At 43.0% G+C, this 23395-nt stretch overlaps 1 protein-coding gene across 1 annotated transcript in view; it reads right to left on the bottom strand.

Moving 5' to 3' along the window:
* Window positions 1-2516: 2516 nt before the first annotated feature.
* Window positions 2517-23395, bottom strand: part of LOC139393727 (TGF-beta receptor type-2-like) — a gene marked incomplete at its 5' end in the record, with an annotated part of 32845 nt that continues 11966 nt past the window's right edge. Inside the window, 2 exon segments of the mRNA XM_071142079.1 lie at window positions 2517-3361; window positions 4007-4134. Of these exon segments, the coding sequence (XP_070998180.1) occupies window positions 3098-3361; window positions 4007-4134 (392 nt within the window).

The raw sequence follows: 23395 nt of genomic DNA, 5'->3' as shown, positions 1-23395 counted from the left end.
TCAGCTGGAAGACGGTGTCCCTTTTTGGTCAGAGTCAGTGGAGGAAAGGGAGAGCGGAGGGAAGTTGAGAGACGGGCCCTCAGATACAGGCACCATCAGCCCAGTAAAATAAAAAAACAAAGTATTTAAATGTGTGCTTACTCAGCTGTGCCAAGTAATGCAACAATGGATCTATTACCGGTGTGATGATATAGCCTGCCCTACCTCAAATTTTGAAATACATTTTTTTTAAATGTCCCGTAAATTCAAGCAAAGCCAATATGTGGTGATAATGTATTGGGCCTATAGCCTACTGTTCAACCCTCATAGCTACAGAACTGTTTTTAATTGGTTAATGTGGCATAGGCTTACCTTTATCAAGTCATGTTAATAAAAAATCAGAGGGGTAGATCTCAGCATTGTGACTCAGGAAGTGATCTTGACTCAGGAAGTGATCTTGACTCAGGAAGTGATCTTGACTCAGTAAGTGATCTTGACTCAGGAAATGATCTTGACTCAGGAAGTTATCTTGACTCAGGAAGTGATCTTGACTCAGGAAGTGATCTTGACTCAGAAACGTATCTTAACTCAGGAAGTGATCTTGACTCAGAAACCGATCTTGACTCAGGAAGTGATCTTGACTCAGAAACTGATCTGGACTCAGGAAGTGATCTTGACTCAGGAAGTGATCTTGACTCAGGATGTGATCTTGACTCAGAAAAGGTTGGTGACCACACTGGTCTAAACTACCAATGCCCCACTGAAATGTGCCATTCACAATGCTTATGAGTAAATACAGAAATACTTTATTCATAAAACAGATTTACAATATCTTACAAATACAAAGGATAAAATATCTTTGTCTAGATCCTGTTAAATGTGTTATTTAGACAGAGTGTGTGAAATGCTCCTCTGCTTCCACAACAACATCTAGAGTGGAGATTATTTTCTGTACAGCTACATTCCATATATATTTACAATGTGCTTGTTTATTTGGCTAACAAGTAAAAACTATTACTATGTAAAAAAACACACGCACGAATGCAGACACACACACACACACACACACACACACACACACACACACACACTGTACATACAATCCTTGTGTGAATAGAGCTCCACGTCATCATCATTTCTGTTACAATATGGCTCATTATTACATTATTACACAGACCTGTCAATTCATTACCCCACATGTTAGAATACAGGAACATTACCCCACTCCCCCAACATGTTAGAATACATTACCCCACACCCCCAACATGTTAGAATACAGGAACATTACCCAACTCCCTCAACATTCTAGAATACATTACCCCACTCCCCCCACATGTTAGAATAGTCTTTGGTTATAAACTCTTCCAATGTCATGTCCTGTAATCTCAGTCTTTGGTTATAATCTCTGCCATTGTCATGTCCTGTAATCTCAGTCTTTGGTTATAAACTCTTCCATTGTCATGTCCTGCAATCTCAGTCTTTGGTTATAATCTCTGCCATTGTCATGTCCTGTAATCTCAGTCTTTGCTTATAAACTCTGCCATTGTCATGTCCTGTAATCTCAGTCTTTGGTTATAAACTCTTCCATTGTCATGTCCTGTAATCTCAGTCTTTGGTTATAATCTCTGCCATTGTCATGTCCTGTAATCTCAGTCTTTGGTTATAATCTCTGCCATTGTCATGTCCTGTAATCTCAGTCTTTGGTTATAATCTCTTCCATTGTCATGTCCTGTAATCTCAGTCTTTGGTTATAATCTCTGCCATTGTCATGTCCTGTAATCTCAGTCTTTGGTTATAATCTCTTCCATTGTCATGTCCTGTAATCTCAGTCTTTGGTTATAATCTCTGCCATTGTCATGTCCTGTAATCTCAGTCTTTGGTTATAATCTCTACCATTGTCATGTCCTGTAATCTCAGTCTTTGGTTATAATCTCTTCCATTGTCATGTCCTGTAATCTCAGTCTTTGGTTATAATCTCTTCCATTGTCATGTCCTGTAATCTCAGTCTTTGGTTATAATCTCTGCCATTGTCATGTCCTGTAATCTCAGTTTTTGGTTATAATTTCTTCCATTGTCATGTCCTGTAATCTCAGTCTTTGGTTATAATCTCTGCCATTGTCATGTCCTGTAATCTCAGTCTTTGGTTATAATCTCTTCCATTGTCATGTCCTGTAATCTCAGTCTTTGGTTATAATCTCTGCCATTGTCATGTCCTGTAATCTCAGTCTTTGGTTATAATCTCTGCCATTGTCATGTCCTGTAATCTCAGTCTTTGGTTATAATCTCTTCCATTGTCATGTCCTGTAATCTCAGTCTTTGGTTATAATCTCTGCCATTGTCATGTCCTGTAATCTCAGTCTTTGGTTATAATCTCTGCCATTGTCATGTCCTGTAATCTCAGTTTTTGGTTATAATCTCTTCCATTGTCATGTCCTGTAATCTCAGTCTTTGGTTATAATCTCTGCCATTGTCATGTCCTGTAATCTCAGTCTTTGGTTATAATCTCTTCCATTGTCATGTCCTGTAATCTCAGTCTTTGGTTATAATCTCTGCCATTGTCATGTCCTGTAATCTCAGTCTTTGGTTATAATCTCTGCCATTGTCATGTCCTGTAATCTCAGTCTTTGGTTATAATCTCTTCCATTGTCATGTCCTGTAATCTCAGTCTTTGGTTATAATCTCTGCCATTGTCATGTCCTGTAATCTCAGTCTTTGGTTATAATCTCTTCCATTGTCATGTCCTGTAATCTCAGTCTTTGGTTATAATCTCTGCCATTGTCATGTCCTGTAATCTCAGTCTTTGGTTATAATCTCTGCCATTGTCATGTCCTGTCCTCTTCAGTGGGGAAACCTCCAATATAATACAGTACAGTACATCCAAATACTGTAAACTGTACATACTTATTTTATACAGTATAAATACTGTATGCATTCTGGTAATACAATACTGAAGAGTATAAGCAGTACAGTAATACAGTACATTCACTGTCCTGGCTATCTTCCAGGTGTGGGCTGTTTGTTTGGGTGTGGCTGTTTATAGTTCCCATAGCAACGTGAGTGGTGTGTTTGTGACATACTGACATTCTAGTCCTGGGTTCCATGTCCTCTCTCCCTTCCCTCACTTCTCATCGCTCACAGAGCTCTCCACCGCTACTTTGACCTCTTCTATCTGTTCTGCTATCGTCTGTCGTTCTTCTTCGGGTATGGTCGGCATCTTCCGTTCCTCCGCTGGTATCTTCTCGTCGGAGCTGCTGCGGCTGGACAGCTTCTCCATCTCGTCTTCTATCTCGCTGAAGCGTTCGGCCACGCACTGGGCTGTGAGCCTGGCCTCCGGGTCGTGGTCCCAACACTCCTCTATGGAGCCGCACACTATGGCTATGCCCTGTAGGAGGAGGTAGACAACAGGAGCAGAGAATTATAACCTAGCTACTGAGCACTGAGACATATACATAGGATTTGATGTGTGTGAGTGAATGAGAAAGAAAGAGAGGTTAGAGAGAGAGATAGGCAGGTAGGCAGGTAGGTAGGTAGGTAGGTAGGTAGGTAGGTAGGTAGGTACTGTAGGTAGGTAGGTAGGTAGGTAGGTAGGTAGGTAGGTAGGTAGGTACTGTAGGTAGGTAGGTAGGTAGGTAGGTAGGTAGGTAGGTAGGTCAAGAGAGAGAGAGGAGGGAAGAAAGAGAGAGAGGGGGAGAGAGAGAGGGAGGGAAGAGAGAAAGCGAGGGAGAGAGAGAGAGAGAGAGAGGGAGGGAAGAGAGAGAGAAAGGGAGGGAAGAGAGAGAGAGAGAGAGAGAGAGAGGGAGGGAAGAGCGAGAGAGAGGGAGGGAAGAGAGAGAGAGAGAGAGAGAGAGAGAGAGAGAGAGGGAGAGAGAGAGCAAGGGAGGGAAGAGAGAGAGAGAGAGAGAGAGAGAGGGAGGGAAGAGCGAGAGAGAGGGAGGGAAGAGAGAGAGAGAGAGAGAGAGAGAGAGAGAGGGGAGGGAAGAGAGAGCAAGAAGGAAAGAGAGTGTGTGTGTCTCTCCCAGTCTGTTACCTGGTGGTTGATCCAGCTGTCTGGGATCTCAGGTCTTCCTCTGTCTCTGAGGAGGTGATCCTTCATGCTCTCCACACCAGGATGCATCTGAACTTTACAGCCATATGGAGGCTCATAGTCCTTCACCTCTGGAACACACAGAGAGAGACAACCAATTAGATCACCTCTGGAACACACAGAGAGAGACAACCAATTAGATCACCTCTGGAACACACAGAGAGAGACAACCAATTAGATCACCTCTGGAACACACAGAGAGACAACCAATTAGATCACCTCTGGAACACACAGAGAGAGACAACCAATTAGATCACCTCTGGAACACACAGAGAGACAACCAATTAGATCACCTCTGGAACACACAGAGAGAGACAACCAATTAGATCACCTCTGGAACACACAGAGTCAACCAATTAGATCACCTCTGGAACACAGAAAGACACAACCAATCAACTTACATCTGTAACACAAACAAACACAGCCAAACAAATCAACGCCACAAACCACAGCCATCATCTGTCAAGTCACAGGCGTTTCTCTACACTCACATTAACATCTGCTAACCATGTGTGTATGTGACAAATAACAGGTGATTTGAAATCCACCCGTTTTTATGACAGTAAAACATCTACAGTATAAAGCTCAGCTTCAAACTGCATCATATGAGGTCATGGATACCTACAGCATCTAATGTTATGTTACAGTAGGGGCAAGAGTTAATATAGAGAGCTGTTGTAATGATATAGTAGAGTTAATATAGAGAGCTGTTATTATGTTATAGTAGAGTTAATATAGAGAGCTGTTGTAATGTTACAGTAGAGTTAATATAGAGAGCTGTTGTTATGTTATGTTATAGTAGAGTTAATATAGAGAGCTGTTGTTATGTTATGTTATAGTAGAGTTAATATAGAGAGCTGTTGTAATGTTATAGTAGAGTTAATACAGAGAGCTGTTGTAATGCTATGTTATAGTAGAGTTAATATAGAGAGCTGTTGTAATGTTATAGTAGAGTTAATACAGAGAGCTGTTGTAATGTTATGTTATAGTAGAGTTAATATAGAGCGCTGTTGTAATGTTATAGTAGAGTTAATACAGAGAGCTGTTGTTATGTTATAGTAGAGTTAATATAGAGAGCTGTTGTAATGTTATGTTATAGTAGAGTTAATATAGAGCGCTGTTGTAATGTTATAGTAGAGTTAATACAGAGAGCTGTTGTTATGTTATAGTAGAGTTAATATAGAGAGCTGTTGTAATGTTATGTTATAGTAGAGTTAATATAGAGAGCTGTTGTAATGTTATGTTATAGTAGAGTTAATATAGAGAGCTGTTGTAATGTTATAGTAGAGTTAATACAGAGAGCTGTTGTTATGTTATAGTAGAGTTAATATAGAGAACTGTTGTGATGTTATGTTATAGTAGAGTTAATATAGAGAGCTGTTGTAATGTTATGTTATAGTAGAGTTAATATAGAGAGCTGTTGTAATGTTATAGTAGAGTTAATACAGAGAGCTGTTGTTATGTTATAGTAGAGTTAATATAGAGAACTGTTGTAATGTTATGTTATAGTAGGGGGTAGATTTATTACAGAGAGCTGTTGTAATGTTATGTTATAGTAGGGGATAGATTTAATACAGAGAGCTGTTGTAATGTTATGTTATAGTAGGGGATAGATTTAATACAGAGAGCTGTTGTTATGTTATGTTATAGTAGGGGGTAGATTTATTACAGAGAGCTGTTGTAATGTTACAGTAGGGGATAGATTTAATACAGAGAGCTGTTGTAATGTTATGTTATAGTAAGGGATAGATTTAATACAGAGAGCTGTTGTAATGTTATGTTATAGTAGGGGATAGATTTAATACAGAGAGCTGTTGTAATGTTATGTTATAGTAGGGGGTAGATTTAATACAGAGAGCTGTTGTAATGTTACAGTAGGGGGTAGATTTAGGGCATTGGCAACAGACGTGCTGAATATGGAGTATATAAAATATGTTTTGATGATTCTTGTTTGGGAACAAAGTTGTGGCCTGGCACTTCTCTTGTGATCATTACTGGAATCAACAAACTTTCACTCAACAAGCAATTAGCCCCCAAAAACTCAGAAATCCAAAACCCATTCAAAACATTACAACTCTAATTAGTTGTATTGTGTTTTCACGCTGAAAAACAGTTGAAGGAAATTGAAAGATCATTCCGCCCGGGCCAAAGAGTATAAAACACAAAGTTCTGGGATATCGTCCAGACCTCATGAAACTGAACTCACAACAGCTGTAAAGTGTGATGGTTTTCACAGCATGAAGTGCTGTTTGTGTCAGGTGTTAACTAACAGCTGATCTAGGAACAGATCCCACAGTCTGTGGTGCTGTCTGTGTCAGGTTCATAGTGTTACCTAACAGCTGATCTAGGAACAGATCCCACAGTCTGTGGTGCTGTCTGTGTCAGGTTCATAGTGTTACCTAACAGCTGATCTAGGAACAGATCCCACAGTCTGTGGTGCTGTCTGTGTCAGGTTCATAGTGTTACCTAACAGCTGATGTAGGAACAGATCCCACAGACTGTGGTGCTGTCTGTGTCAGGTTCATAGTGTTACCTAACAGCTGATGTAGGAACAGATCCCACAGACTGTGGTGCTGTCTGTGTCAGGTTCATAGTGTTACCTAACAGCTAATCTAGGAACAGATCCCACAGTCTGTGGTGCTGTCTGTGTCAGGTTCATACTGTTAACTAACAGCTGATCTAGAACCAGTCTGTGGTGCTGTGTCAGGTTCATAGTGTTAACTAACAGCTGATCTAGAACCAGTCTGTGGTGCTGTGTCAGGTTCATAGTGTTAACTAACAGCTGATCTAGAACCAGTCTGTGGTGCTGTGTCAGGTTCATACTGTTAACTAACAGCTGATCTAGAACCAGTCTGTGGTGCTGTGTCAGGTTCATAGTGTTAACTAACAGCTGATCTAGAACCAGTGAAGGGAGGCACAAGGGCAAAGACTGAAGACCTTCATTAGAGACAAGCAGAACACCAGATATACCCAGTCAGGTAGAGGTATCGTCCAGGAGAGGTCACAGAGGTCAGGAACACCCAGTGTTCAGCTGGATATACCTCTACCTGTAGAGGTATATCCTCCAGGAGAGGTCACAGAGGTCAGGAAGGTCACAAAGGTCAGGAACAGCCAGGAGGTATCCTCCAGGAGAGGTCACAGAGGTCAGGAACACCCAGTCAAGTAGAGGTCACAGAGGTCAGAGGTCACAGAGATTCATCAACAGCTTGGTTGGAACAGTACAGTACAAGGTCCTTGACTGGTGTGTTACAGAGTTACAATACGATCCTGTTACAGTAAGGTCATTCAGTACGTCAGGGTCCTGAATCGCTGTGTGGACCCACAGGAAGTGGAGAGGCCAGAATGGAACCCCGGTCCCGGTCGGACAGGAAACCCAGCTAGGGCAGGGATCGGACCAGGGGACCCTGCAGAAGAAGCTGACTCCACAAGCCCAACACATCCTGTTTTTGATAAGTAGACATGTCCTGTCCCCCCCCCCCCCCCCCCCCCTGTTCTGTTTCAGCTTATTTTAAACAGAACACACCCAGGGAGTGTCCCCTGAATGGTGCCCTATTCCCTATATAGCATATGGGGGCTCTGGTCTAAAGTAGTGCACTACATTATGAAACAGGGTGGTTCCTGGACACAGACCCAGACTGTGGGATCTAGTTATTTCTGCTGCTCCTTCAGTTCTCCTCTATTTGAAGACCTGCTGTGTTTCTGCTGAAATGGAATAAATAGCCCAGCTGTTTACCTGACCTGAGAACAGCTATTCACCGAGGTCTGACCTGAGAACAGCTATTCACCGAGGTCTGACCTGAGAACAGCTATTCACCGAGGTCTGACCTGACAACAGCTATTCACCGAGGTCTGACCTGAGAACAGCTATTCACCGAGGTCTGACCTGAGAACAGCTATTCATCGAGGTCTGACCTGAGAATAGTTATTCACCGAGGTCTGACCTGAGAACAGTTATTCACCGAGGTCTGACCTGAGAACAGCTATTCACCGAGGTCTGACCTGAGGAACAGCTATTCACCGAGGTCTGAGCTGAGAATAGCTAGAGTGCTCTGGTGAACTGAGAGAGTCAGAACAGAGGCCCCCAGTACAGGGAAGATAACACTGCCAGTCCTGTATACAGGGGGAGATGCCCCCAGCACAGGGAAAGATAACACAGCCAGTCCTGTATACAGGCGGAGATGCCCCCAGCACAGGTAAAAAGATAACACAGCCAGTCCTGTACACAGGGGGAGCAGACCCACAGCACAGGGAAAGATAACACAAGGACAGCTGAGTCTAAAGCTAGCTGAGCCAGACCCAAGGAAAACAGGGCTATACACAGGAACCTTCTCATTAACAGCCTCCCTGCCTCCCTCGCTCCCTCCCTGTCTGTCTGTCTGCCCCCCTCCCTGTCTGTCTGCCTCCCTCCCTCCCTCCCTCCCTCGCTCCCTCCCTCCCTCCCTCCCTCCCTCCCTCCCTCCCTCCCTGTCTGTCTGTCTGCCCCCCTCCCTGTCTGTCTGTCTGCCTCCTTGCCTGCCTCCCTCCCTGCCAACCTCCCTCCCTGCCTGCCGTGGTCTGCCGTGGTCCTGTCCAAGCCTGGGAGATGCTAGCTATGGGAGATGCTAGCTATGTGAAGAATTCTGTGGTTTTGGTAACAGATGTCACACGAGGGACCGAAAGCTGCTCTCCTCTCACTGGGGCCCCGGCCGCATAGTAAATACCAGGTCCAACAATAAAAGTACTCGTAGGGACAAGGTTTATGACAGTTTCCTTTTCAGATAATCTGTCCGTCTGTCTGAAACCTCCATGGGTCTACTGGCTGAGAGAGAGAGAGAGAGAGAGAGAGAGAGAGAGAGAGAGGTAAAGAGAGAGAGAGAGAGAGAGAGAGAGATAGAGGTAAAGAGAGATAGAGAGAGAGAGAGGTAGAGAGAGAGGTAGAGAGAGAGAGACAGAGAGAGAGAGGTAGAGAGAGAGAGAGAGAGAGAGAGGTAGAGAGAGAGAGAGAGAGAGAGAGAGAGAGAGAGAGAGAGAGAGAGAGAGAGAGAGAGAGAGTAGAGAGAGAGAGAGAGAGAGAGAGAGAGAGAGAGAGAGAGAGAGAGAGCAGAACCCTCAATACATCACTATGGAAAATAACCCCACCAGACACTTGAGCTTATCTTTCTCCCAGTCCCAGGGAAAGTTATAGGAGATATTATGGAGGTTTTAGCTTGTGGCTAACACATTGTGACCTAGTTAGCTAATGTGACCATTAGCTGTGGTAGAGCTGCAGAAGCAGAGCCAACAGGCGGACTTCCATTCTGCTGACAGCATCTAGCATTGTAAGCAGGCCTGTTCAGACTTGAAGAGAACTGTCGATATTGTACAACACAAACACAACTCAAAACCTGACTGTTGAGACTGTTATAGAATTGTCAACTCTCCCCACGGTTATATACACTATAAATAGAGTAGTATGTGGACATCCCTTCAAATGAGTGGTTTCCGCTATTTCAGCCACAGCCGTTGATGACAGGTGTATAAAATCGAGCACACCGCCATGCAATCTCCATAGACAAACATTGGCAATGGAATGGCCCTACTGAAGAGCTCAGTGACTTTCAACGAGGCACCGTCCAACAAGTCAGTTCGTCAAATTTCTGCCCTGCTAGAGCTGCCCCCCGGTCAACTGTAAGCGCTGTTATTGTGAAGTGGAAACGTCTAGGAGCAACAACGGCTCAGCCGCTAAGTGGTAGGCCCCATAAGCTCACAGAGCAAGTGCTGAAGCGTGAAGCGCATAAATATTGTCTGGTTCCAATCAAGCTTCACCATCTGGCAGTCCGACAAATCAAATCTGGGTTTGGCGAATGCCAGGAGAACGCTACCTGCCCCAATGCATAGTGCCAACTGTAAAGTTTGGTGGAGGAGGAATAATGGTCTGGTGCTGTTTTTCATGGTTCGGGCCCCTTAGTTCCAGCGAAGGGAAATGTTAACGCTACACAATGGCATTCTAGATGATTCTGTGCTTGAAACTTTGTGGCAACAGTTTGGGGGAAGGCCCTTTCCTGTTTCAGCATGACAATGTCCCTGTGCGCAAAGTGAGGTCCATACTGCAATGGTTTGTCGAGATCAGTGTGGAAGAACTTGACTGGCCTGCGCAGACTGGCCTGACCTCAACCCTATCGAACACCTTTGGGATGAATTGAACGCAGACTGCGAGCCAGGCCTAATCTCCCAACATCTGTGCCCGACCTCACTAATGCTCTTGTGGCTGAATGGAAGCAAGTCCCTGCAGCAATGTTCCAACATCTAGTGGAAAGCCTTCCTAGAAGAGTGGAGGCTGTTATAGCAGCAATGTTCCGACATCTAGTGGAAAGCCTTCCCAGAAGAGAGGAGGCAGTTATAGCAGCAATGTTCCAACATCTAGTGGAAAGCCTTACCAGAAGAGTGGAGGCTGTTATAGCAGCAATGTTCCAACATCTAGTGGAAAGCCTTACCAGAAGAGTGGAGGCTGTTATAGCAGCAATGTTCCAACACCTAGTGGAAAGCCTTCCCAGAAGAAAGGAGGCTGTTATAGCAGCAATGTTCCAACATCTAGTGGAAAGCCTACCCAGAAGAGAGGAGGCTGTTATAGCAGCAATGTTCCAACATCTAGTGGAAAGCCTTCCCAGAAGAGAGGAGGCTGTTATAGCAGCAAAGGGGAGGACCAACTCCATATTAACGCCAATGATTTTGGAAAGAGATGTTTGACGAGGAGCTGTCCACATACTTTTGATCATGTAGTGTATCTGAGACCAACAGAAAGTACTGAGTGTACAAAACATTAGGAACACCTTCCTAATATTGAGTTGCACCCCCTTTAGCCCTCAGAACCGCCTCAATTAATCCGGACCTGGATTCTACAAGGTGTCGAAAGCCTTCCACAGGGATGCTGGCCCCACGTTGACTCCACAAGGTGTCGAAAGCCTTCCACAGGGATGCTGGCCCCATGTTGACTCCACAAGGTGTCGAAAGCCTTCCACAGGGTTGCTGGCCCCACGTTGACTCTACAAGGTGTCGAAAGCCTTCCACAGGGATGCTGGCCCCACGTTGACTCTACAAGGTGTCGAAAGCCTTCCACAGGGATGCTGGCCCCACGTTGACTCTACAAGGTGTTGAAAGCCTTCCACAGGGTTGCTGGCCCCACGTTGACTCCACAAGGTGTCGAAAGCCTTCCACAGGGATGCTGGCCCCACGTTGACTCCACAAGGTGTCGAAAGCCTTCCACAGGGATGCTGGCCCCACGTTGACTCTACAAGGTGTCGAAATCCTTCCACAGGGATGCTGGCCCCACGTTGACTCTACAAGGTGTGGAAAGCGTTCCACAGGGATGCTGGCCCCATGTTGACTCCAATGCCTCCCACAATTGTGTCAAGTTTTCTGGATGTCCTTTGGGTGGTGGACCGTTCTTGATACAAACTGTTGAGTGTGAAAAACCCAGCAGCGTTGCAGTTCTTGACACAAACCGGTGCGCCTAGCACCTTCTACCATACCCTGTTCAAAGGCACTTGAATCTTTTGTCTTGTACATTCACCCTCTGAATGGCACACAGACACAATCCATGTCTCAACTGTCTCAAGGCTTAAACATCCTTCTTTAAACCCGTCTCCTCCCCTTCATCTACACTGATTGAAGTGAATTTAACAAGTGACATCAATAAGGGATCATGGATTTCACCTGGATTCACCTGTTCAGTCTATGTTGTGGAAAGACCAAGTGTTTCTAATGATTTGTCCACTCGGCATATGTGTGAGTTGTCAGTACTGAGCACTACACATTTCCGAGCTTGTCTGTGAACCATTGGTGCTCAGGCAGAAACAAACACTTCCTTACTTCAACTCATCAAGGAGTATAGGCCATCAACAGTAAGTAACTCAGTACCTTGTGTAAACCAGAGAGACGGGAAAGCTGCAGTATCTAGAGAGAGAGACAGAGAGAGAGAGAGAGAGAGAGAGAGAGAGAGGGATACAGAGGAGAGAGAGAGACAGAGAGAGAGACAGAGAGAGAGAGAGAGAGATAGAGACACAGAGAGAGGGAGAGAGAGACACAGGGAGAGAGAGAGAGAGAGAGAGAGAGAGAGACAGAGAGAGAGAGAGAGAGAGAGAGAGACAGAGACAGAGAGAGAGCGAGAGAGACAGAGGGAGAGAGACAGGGAAACATAGAGACAGAGAGACAGAGAGAGAGAGAGGAAGTAGACTCCGTAGCCAGGGATACTGCTGTGGGGGTAGCTAACCTGGTGCTGTGGCTGTTGTTGCTGTAGGTAATTCAAGCCCGGTGGAGATGGATGGAATGTCTGGCTGTAGGGGTCCCAGCTGCTGCCCACCTTACTACTCTGTCTCCCAGGGCCAGGCAGGGGAATTCCCCTTCCTCCCCAGACAGCCCTGCTCTGCCACCTGCTGCCCTCCCTACTACTCTGTCTCCCAGGGCCAGGCAGGGGCATTCCCCTTCCTCCCCAGGCAGCCCTGCTCTGCCACCTGCTGCCCACCTTACTACTCTGTCTCCCAGGGCCAGGCAGGGGCATTCCCCATCCTCCCCAGACAGCCCTGCTCTGCCACCTGCTGCCCACCCTACTACTCTGTCTCCCAGGGCCAGGCAGGGGCATTCCCCATCCTCCCCAGGCAGCCCTGCTCTGCCACCTGCTGCCCACCTTACTATTCTGTCTCCCAGGGCCAGGCAGGGGCATTCCCCATCCTCCCCAGGCAGGCTGACTGGCAGGTCCTCTCCTCACCCTTGTCCTACTCCACTGCTTATAGACTGGCCGTCCTGCTGCCTGGTTCAGCCCACCGCAACCCTGGGCTAATTCAGGACACACAAATTCAATCCAGAAAGATAGAGGGAGAGAGAGAGAGAGAGAGAGAGAGAGAGAGAGAGAGAGAGAGAGAGAGAGAGAGAGAGAGAGAGAGAGAGGTGGAACTACCACAACAACAGCAGGGCTGTATTTGTGTCCTCTAGTCGTGCTGTTGTTGGCTTGAAGAGAGGCAAGAGGAGAAGTGCAGTCAGGCCACCACCAGTATCCATTTCACTGCAACTGTCCAAGCCCCCCCCCCCCCGTAGATAAGCCCTGGGTAGAGAGGACTGGACCAGAGTCTCCTGTACTGGGTCTGATATACAGTAGAGACACACACAACTACAACACACACACACACACACACACACACACACACACGCACACGCACACACACACACAACTGCAACCACAAACTTTACAGACATTTCAGAGGAGCATTAGGACACTGAGAAGAAGCTGAGAAGTCTCAGAGGAGCATTAGGAAGCTGAGAAGCCTCAGAGGAGCATTAGGAAGCCTGAGAAGTCTCAGAGGAGCATCAGGAAGCCTGAGAAGCCTCAGAGGAGCATTAGGAAGCTGAGAAGTCTCAGAGGAGCATTAGGAAGCTGAGAAGTCTCAGAGGAGCATTAGGAAGCTGAGAAGTCTCAGAGGAGCATTAGGAAGCTGAGAAGTCTCAGAGGAGCATCAGGAAGCCTGAGAAGCCTCAGAGGAGCATTAGGAAGCTGAGAAGCCTCAGAAGAGCATTAGGAAGCTGAGAAGCCTCAGAGGAGCATTAGGAAGCTGAGAAGCCTCAGAAGAGCATTAGGAAGCTGAGAAGCCTCAGAGGAGCATTAGGAAGCTGAGAAGCCTCAGAGGAGCATTAGGAAGCTGAGAAGCCTCAGAAGAGCATTAGGAAGCTGAGAAGCCTCATTCCAGCTGAGAGGATTTATAATGTCTTCTATCTGTCTATTATCAGTGTTTTCATCAAGAGATGTCGGTCGCAGGTTAAAGAGTAGCACACACTGTCTAACCCCTGCAATGCTTTCAAACATATGGCCTGACGTTTACACACACACATACACCCCACTTCCCACTCCAGACTCACTCATTCACTTCCTCACACTCTCACAACACTCTGAAGGGCTGTCAAACACAGCCAGCTGAAACCAACCCATCTCCCCTCCTGCCCAAAGAAGGGAAAGAGTTCTGTAAACATTCCACAGATTCCTCCTCCTGGGAGCCATGCAGGAGCTGAGGTGATCTACCATCACACTACTAGTTACTGTATGAGGTGATCTACCATCACACTACTAGTTACTGTATGAGGTGATCTACCATCACACTACTAGTTACTGTATGAGGTGATCTACCATCACACTACTAGTTACTGTATGAGATACTCTACCATTACACTACTAGTTACTGTATGAGGTGATCTACCATTACACTACTAGTTACTGTATGAGGTGATCTACCATAACACTACTAGTTACTGTATGAGGTGATCTACCATTACACTACTAGTTACTGTATGAGGTGATCTACCATCACACTACTAGTTACTGTATGAGATACTCTACCATCACACTACTAGTTACTGTATGAGGTGATCTACCATCACACTACTAGTTACTGTATGAGGTGATCTACCATCACACTACTAGTTACTGTATGAGGTGATCTACCATTACACTACTAGTTACTGTATGAGGTGATCTACCATCACACTACTAGTTACTGTATGAGATACTCTACCATCACACTACTAGTTACTGTATGAGGTGATCTACCATCACACTACTAGTTACTGTATGAGATACTCTACCATCCCACTACTAGTTACTGTATGAGGTGATCTACCATCACACTACTAGTTACTGTATGAGGTGATCTACCATCACACTACTAGTTACTGTATGAGGTGATCTATCATCACACTACTAGTTACTGTATGAGGTGATCTACCATCACACTACTAGTTACTGTATGAGGTGATCTACCATCACACTACTAGTTACTGTATGAGGTGATCTACCATGACACTACTAGTTACTGTATGAGGTGATCTACCATCACACTACTAGTTACTGTATGAGGTGATCTACCATTACACTACTAGTTACTGTATGAGGTGATCTACCATTACACTACTAGTTACTGTATGAGGTGATCTACCATCACACTACTAGTTACTGTATGAGGTGATCTACCATTACACTACTAGTTACTGTATGAGGTGATCTACCATTACACTACTAGTTACTGTATGAGGTGATCTACCATCACACTACTAGTTACTGTATGAGGTGATCTACCATTACACTACTAGTTACTGTATGAGGTGATCTACCATGACACTACTAGTTACTGTATGAGGTGATCTACCATCACACTACTAGTTACTGTATGAGGTGATCTACCATTACACTACTAGTTACTGTATGAGGTGATCTACCATCACACTACTAGTTACTGTATGAGGTGATCTACCATCACACTACTAGTTACTGTATGAGGTGATCTACCATCACACTACTAGTTACTGTATGAGGTGATCTACCATCACACTACTAGTTACTGTATGAGATACTCTACAATCACACTACTAGTTACTGTATGAGGTGATCTACCATTACACTACTAGTTACTGTATGAGGTGATCTACCATTACACTACTAGTTACTGTATGAGGTGATCTACCATCACACTACTAGTTACTGTATGAGGTGATCTACCATTACACTACTAGTTACTGTATGAGGTGATCTACCATCACACTACTAGTTACTGTATGAGGTGATCTACCATCACAGTACTAGTTACTGTATGAGATACTCTACCATCACACACTACTAGTTACTGTATGAGATACTCTACCATTACACACTACTAGTTACTGTATGAGATACTCTACCATCACACTACTAGTTACTGTATGAGATACTCTACCATCACACTACTAGTTACTGTATGAGGTGATCTACCATCACACTACTAGTTACTGTATGAGGTGATCTACCATCACACTACTAGTTACTGTATGAGGTGATCTACCATCACACTACTAGTTACTGTATGAGGTGATCTACCATTACACTGCTAGTTACTGTATGAGGTGATCTACCATCACACTACTAGTTACTGTATGAGGTGATCTACCATCACACTACTAGTTACTGTATGAGATACTCTACCATCACACTACTAGTTACTGTATGAGGTGATCTACCATCACACTACTAGTTACTGTATGAGGTGATCTACCATTACACTACTAGTTACTGTATGAGATACTCTAACATCACACTACTAGTTACTGTATGAGGTGATCTACCATGACACTACTAGTTACTGTATGAGGTGATCTACCATGACACTACTAGTTACTGTATGAGGTGATCTACCATCACACTACTAGTTACTGTATGAGGTGATCTACCATCACACTACTAGTTACTGTATGAGGTGATCTACCATCACACTACTAGTTACTGTATGAGGTGATCTACCATTACACTACTAGTTACTGTATGAGGTGATCTACCATCACACTACTAGTTACTGTATGAGGTGATCTACCATGACACTACTAGTTACTGTATGAGGTGATCTACCATCACACTACTAGTTACTGTATGAGGTGATCTACCATTACACTACTAGTTACTGTATGAGGTGATCTACCATCACACTACTAGTTACTGTATGAGGTGATCTACCATCACACTACTAGTTACTGTATGAGGTGATCTACCATCACACTACTAGTTACTGTATGAGGTGATCTACCATCACACTACTAGTTACTGTATGAGGTGATCTACCATCACACTACTAGTTACTGTATGAGGTGATCTACCATCACACTACTAGTTACTGTATGAGGTGATCTACCATCACACTACTAGTTACTGTATGAGGTGATCTACCATCACACTACTAGTTACTGTATGAGGTGATCTACCATCACACTACTAGTTACTGTATGAGGTGATCTACCATTACACTACTAGTTACTGTATGAGGTGATCTACCATGACACTACTAGTTACTGTATGAGGTGATCTACCATCACACTACTAGTTACTGTATGAGATACTCTACCATGACACTACTAGTTACTGTATGAGATACTCTACCATGACACTACTAGTTACTCTATGAGATACTCTACCATCACACTACTAGTTACTGTATGAGGTGATCTACCATCACACTACTAGTTACTGTATGAGGTGATCTACCATCACACTACTAGTTACTGTATGAGATACTCTACCATGACACTACTAGTTACTCTATGAGATACTCTACCATCACAGTACTAGTTACTGTATGAGATACTCTACCATCACACTACTAGTTACTGTATGAGGTGATCTACCATCACACTGCTAGTTACTGTATGAGATACTCTACCATCACACTACTAGTTACTGTATGAGATACTCTACCATCACACACTACTAGTTACTGCATGAGGTGATCTACCATGACACTACTAGATACTGTATGAGGTGATCTACCATCACACTGCTAGTTACTGTATGAGGTGATCTACCACCACACTACTAGTTACTGTATGAGATACTCTACCATCACACACTACTAGTTACTGTATGAGATACTCTACCATTACACACTACTAGTTACTGTATGAGATACTCTACCATCACACTACTAGTTACTGTATGAGATACTCTACCATCACACTACTAGTTACTGTATGAGGTGATCTACCATCACACTACTAGTTACTGTATGAGGTGATCTACCATCACACTACTAGTTACTGTATGAGGTGATCTACCATCACACTACTAGTTACTGTATGAGGTGATCTACCATCACAATACTAGTTACTGTATGAGGTGATCTACCATCACACTACTAGTTACTGTATGAGATACTCTACCATCACACACTACTAGTTACTGTATGAGGTGATCTACCATTACACTACTAGTTACTGTATGAGATACTCTACCATCACACTACTAGTTACTGTATGAGATACTCTACCATGACACTACTAGTTACTGTATGAGGTGATCTACCATTACACTACTAGTTACTGTATGAGGTGATCTACCATGACACTACTAGTTACTCTATGAGATACTCTACCATCACAGTACTAGTTACTGTATGAGATACTCTACCATCACACTACTAGTTACTGTATGAGATACTCTACCATGACACTACTAGTTACTGTATGAGATACTCTACCATCACACACTACTAGTTACTGTATGAGATACTCTACCATCACACACTACTAGTTACTGTATGAGGTGATCTACCATCACACTACTAGTTACTGTATGAGATACTCTACCATCACACACTGCTAGTTACTGTATGAGGTGATCTACCATTACACTACTAGTTACTGTATGAGGTGATCTACCATCGCACTACTAGTTACTGTATGAGATACTCTACCATCACACTACTAGTTACTGTATGAGATACTCTACCATCACACTACTAGTTACTGTATGAGATACTCTACCATCACACTACTAGTTACTGTATGAGATACTCAACCATCACACACTACTAGTTACTGTATGAGATACTCTACCATCACACACTACTAGTTACTGTATGAGATACTCTACCATCACACTACTAGTTACTGTTTGAGATACTCTACCATCACACACTGCTAGTTACTGTATGAGGTGATCTACCATTACACTACTAGTTACTGTATGAGGTGATCTACCATCGCACTACTAGTTACTGTATGAGATACTCTACCATGACACTACTAGTTACTGTATGAGATACTCTACCATCACACTACTAGTTACTGTATGAGGTACTCTACCATCACACACTACTAGTTACTTACTGTATGAGATACTCTACCATCACACTACTAGTTACTGTATGAGATACTCTACCATGACACTACTAGTTACTGTATGAGATACTCTACCATCACACACTACTAGTTACTGTATGAGATACTCTACCATCACACACTACTAGTTACTGTATGAGGTGATCTACCATCACACTACTAGTTACTGTATGAGATACTCTACCATCACACACTGCTAGTTACTGTATGAGGTGATCTACCATTACACTACTAGTTACTGTATGAGGTGATCTACCATCGCACTACTAGTTACTGTATGAGATACTCTACCATCACACTACTAGTTACTGTATGAGATACTCTACCATCACACTACTAGTTACTGTATGAGATACTCTACCATCACACTACTAGTTACTGTATGAGATACTCAACCATCACACACTACTAGTTACTGTATGAGATACTCTACCATCACACACTACTAGTTACTGTATGAGATACTCTACCATCACACTACTAGTTACTGTTTGAGATACTCTACCATCACACACTGCTAGTTACTGTATGAGGTGATCTACCATTACACTACTAGTTACTGTATGAGGTGATCTACCATCGCACTACTAGTTACTGTATGAGATACTCTACCATGACACTACTAGTTACTGTATGAGATACTCTACCATCACACTACTAGTTACTGTATGAGATACTCTACCATCACACACTACTAGTTACTTACTGTATGAGTTACTCTACCATCACACTACTAGTTACTGTATGAGATACTCTACCATGACACTACTAGTTACTGTATGAGATACTCTACCATCACACTACTAGTTACTGTATGAGATACTCTACCATCACACACTACTAGTTACTGTATGAGATACTCTACCATCACACTACTAGTTACTGTATGAGATACTCTACCATGACACTACTAGTTACTGTATGAGATACTCTACCATCACACTACTAGTTACTGTATGAGATACTCTACCATCACACTACTAGTTACTGTATGAGATACTCTACCATCACACTGCTAGTTACTGTATGAGGTGATCTACCATTACACTACTAGTTACTGTATGAGGTGATCTACCATCACACTACTAGTTACTGTATGAGATACTATACCATCACACTGCTAGTTACTGTATGAGGTGATCTACCATCACACTACTAGTTACTGTATGAGATACTCTACCATGACACTACTAGTTACTGTATGAGATACTCTACCATCCCACTACTAGTTACTGTATGAGATACTCTACCATCACACACTACTAGTTACTGTATGAGATACTCTACCATCACACTGCTAGTTACTGTATGAGGTGATCTACCATCACACTGCTAGTTACTGTATGAGGTGATCTACCACCACACTACTAGTTACTGTATGAGATACTCTACCATCACACTACTAGTTACTGTATGTGGTGATCTACCATCACACTACTAGTTACTGTATGAGGTGATCTACCATCACACTACTAGTTACTGTATGAGATACTCTACAATCACACTACTAGTTACTGTATGAGATACTCTACCATCACACTACTAGTTACTGTATGAGGTGATCTACCACGACACTACTAGTTACTGTATGAGGTGATCTACCATCACACTACTAGTTACTGTATGAGGTGATCTACCATCACACTACTAGTTACTGTATGAGGTGATCTACCATCACACTACTAGTTACTGTATGAGGTGATCTACCATCACACTACTAGTTACTGTATGAGGTGATCTACCATTACACTACTAGTTACTGTATGAGGTGATCTACCATGACACTACTAGTTACTGTATGAGGTGATCTACCATCACACTACTAGTTACTGTATGAGATACTCTACCATGACACTACTAGTTACTGTATGAGATACTCTACCATGACACTACTAGTTACTCTATGAGATACTCTACCATCACACTACTAGTTACTGTATGAGGTGATCTACCATCACACTACTAGTTACTGTATGAGGTGATCTACCATCACACTACTAGTTACTGTATGAGATACTCTACCATGACACTACTAGTTACTCTATGAGATACTCTACCATCACAGTACTAGTTACTGTATGAGATACTCTACCATCACACTACTAGTTACTGTATGAGGTGATCTACCATCACACTGCTAGTTACTGTATGAGATACTCTACCATCACACTACTAGTTACTGTATGAGATACTCTACCATCACACACTACTAGTTACTGCATGAGGTGATCTACCATGACACTACTAGATACTGTATGAGGTGATCTACCATCACACTGCTAGTTACTGTATGAGGTGATCTACCACCACACTACTAGTTACTGTATGAGATACTCTACCATCACACACTACTAGTTACTGTATGAGATACTCTACCATTACACACTACTAGTTACTGTATGAGATACTCTACCATCACACTACTAGTTACTGTATGAGATACTCTACCATCACACTACTAGTTACTGTATGAGGTGATCTACCATCACACTACTAGTTACTGTATGAGGTGATCTACCATCACACTACTAGTTACTGTATGAGGTGATCTACCATCACACTACTAGTTACTGTATGAGGTGATCTACCATCACAATACTAGTTACTGTATGAGGTGATCTACCATCACACTACTAGTTACTGTATGAGATACTCTACCATCACACACTACTAGTTACTGTATGAGGTGATCTACCATTACACTACTAGTTACTGTATGAGATACTCTACCATCACACTACTAGTTACTGTATGAGATACTCTACCATGACACTACTAGTTACTGTATGAGGTGATCTACCATTACACTACTAGTTACTGTATGAGGTGATCTACCATGACACTACTAGTTACTCTATGAGATACTCTACCATCACAGTACTAGTTACTGTATGAGATACTCTACCATCACACTACTAGTTACTGTATGAGATACTCTACCATGACACTACTAGTTACTGTATGAGATACTCTACCATCACACACTACTAGTTACTGTATGAGATACTCTACCATCACACACTACTAGTTACTGTATGAGGTGATCTACCATCACACTACTAGTTACTGTATGAGATACTCTACCATCACACACTGCTAGTTACTGTATGAGGTGATCTACCATTACACTACTAGTTACTGTATGAGGTGATCTACCATCGCACTACTAGTTACTGTATGAGATACTCTACCATCACACTACTAGTTACTGTATGAGATACTCTACCATCACACTACTAGTTACTGTATGAGATACTCTACCATCACACTACTAGTTACTGTATGAGATACTCAACCATCACACACTACTAGTTACTGTATGAGATACTCTACCATCACACACTACTAGTTACTGTATGAGATACTCTACCATCACACTACTAGTTACTGTTTGAGATACTCTACCATCACACACTGCTAGTTACTGTATGAGGTGATCTACCATTACACTACTAGTTACTGTATGAGGTGATCTACCATCGCACTACTAGTTACTGTATGAGATACTCTACCATGACACTACTAGTTACTGTATGAGATACTCTACCATCACACTACTAGTTACTGTATGAGGTACTCTACCATCACACACTACTAGTTACTTACTGTATGAGATACTCTACCATCACACTACTAGTTACTGTATGAGATACTCTACCATGACACTACTAGTTACTGTATGAGATACTCTACCATCACACACTACTAGTTACTGTATGAGATACTCTACCATCACACACTACTAGTTACTGTATGAGGTGATCTACCATCACACTACTAGTTACTGTATGAGATACTCTACCATCACACACTGCTAGTTACTGTATGAGGTGATCTACCATTACACTACTAGTTACTGTATGAGGTGATCTACCATCGCACTACTAGTTACTGTATGAGATACTCTACCATCACACTACTAGTTACTGTATGAGATACTCTACCATCACACTACTAGTTACTGTATGAGATACTCTACCATCACACTACTAGTTACTGTATGAGATACTCAACCATCACACACTACTAGTTACTGTATGAGATACTCTACCATCACACACTACTAGTTACTGTATGAGATACTCTACCATCACACTACTAGTTACTGTTTGAGATACTCTACCATCACACACTGCTAGTTACTGTATGAGGTGATCTACCATTACACTACTAGTTACTGTATGAGGTGATCTACCATCGCACTACTAGTTACTGTATGAGATACTCTACCATGACACTACTAGTTACTGTATGAGATACTCTACCATCACACTACTAGTTACTGTATGAGATACTCTACCATCACACACTACTAGTTACTTACTGTATGAGTTACTCTACCATCACACTACTAGTTACTGTATGAGATACTCTACCATGACACTACTAGTTACTGTATGAGATACTCTACCATCACACTACTAGTTACTGTATGAGATACTCTACCATCACACACTACTAGTTACTGTATGAGATACTCTACCATCACACTACTAGTTACTGTATGAGATACTCTACCATGACACTACTAGTTACTGTATGAGATACTCTACCATCACACTACTAGTTACTGTATGAGATACTCTACCATCACACTACTAGTTACTGTATGAGATACTCTACCATCACACTGCTAGTTACTGTATGAGGTGATCTACCATTACACTACTAGTTACTGTATGAGGTGATCTACCATCA

The sequence above is a fragment of the Oncorhynchus clarkii genome, unplaced genomic scaffold (genome assembly GCF_045791955.1).
Source record: "Oncorhynchus clarkii lewisi isolate Uvic-CL-2024 unplaced genomic scaffold, UVic_Ocla_1.0 unplaced_contig_8632_pilon_pilon, whole genome shotgun sequence".
In the NCBI taxonomy this organism is placed as follows: Eukaryota; Metazoa; Chordata; class Actinopteri; order Salmoniformes; family Salmonidae; genus Oncorhynchus; species Oncorhynchus clarkii.
This window is presented reverse-complemented; position numbering and strand designations above follow the sequence as displayed.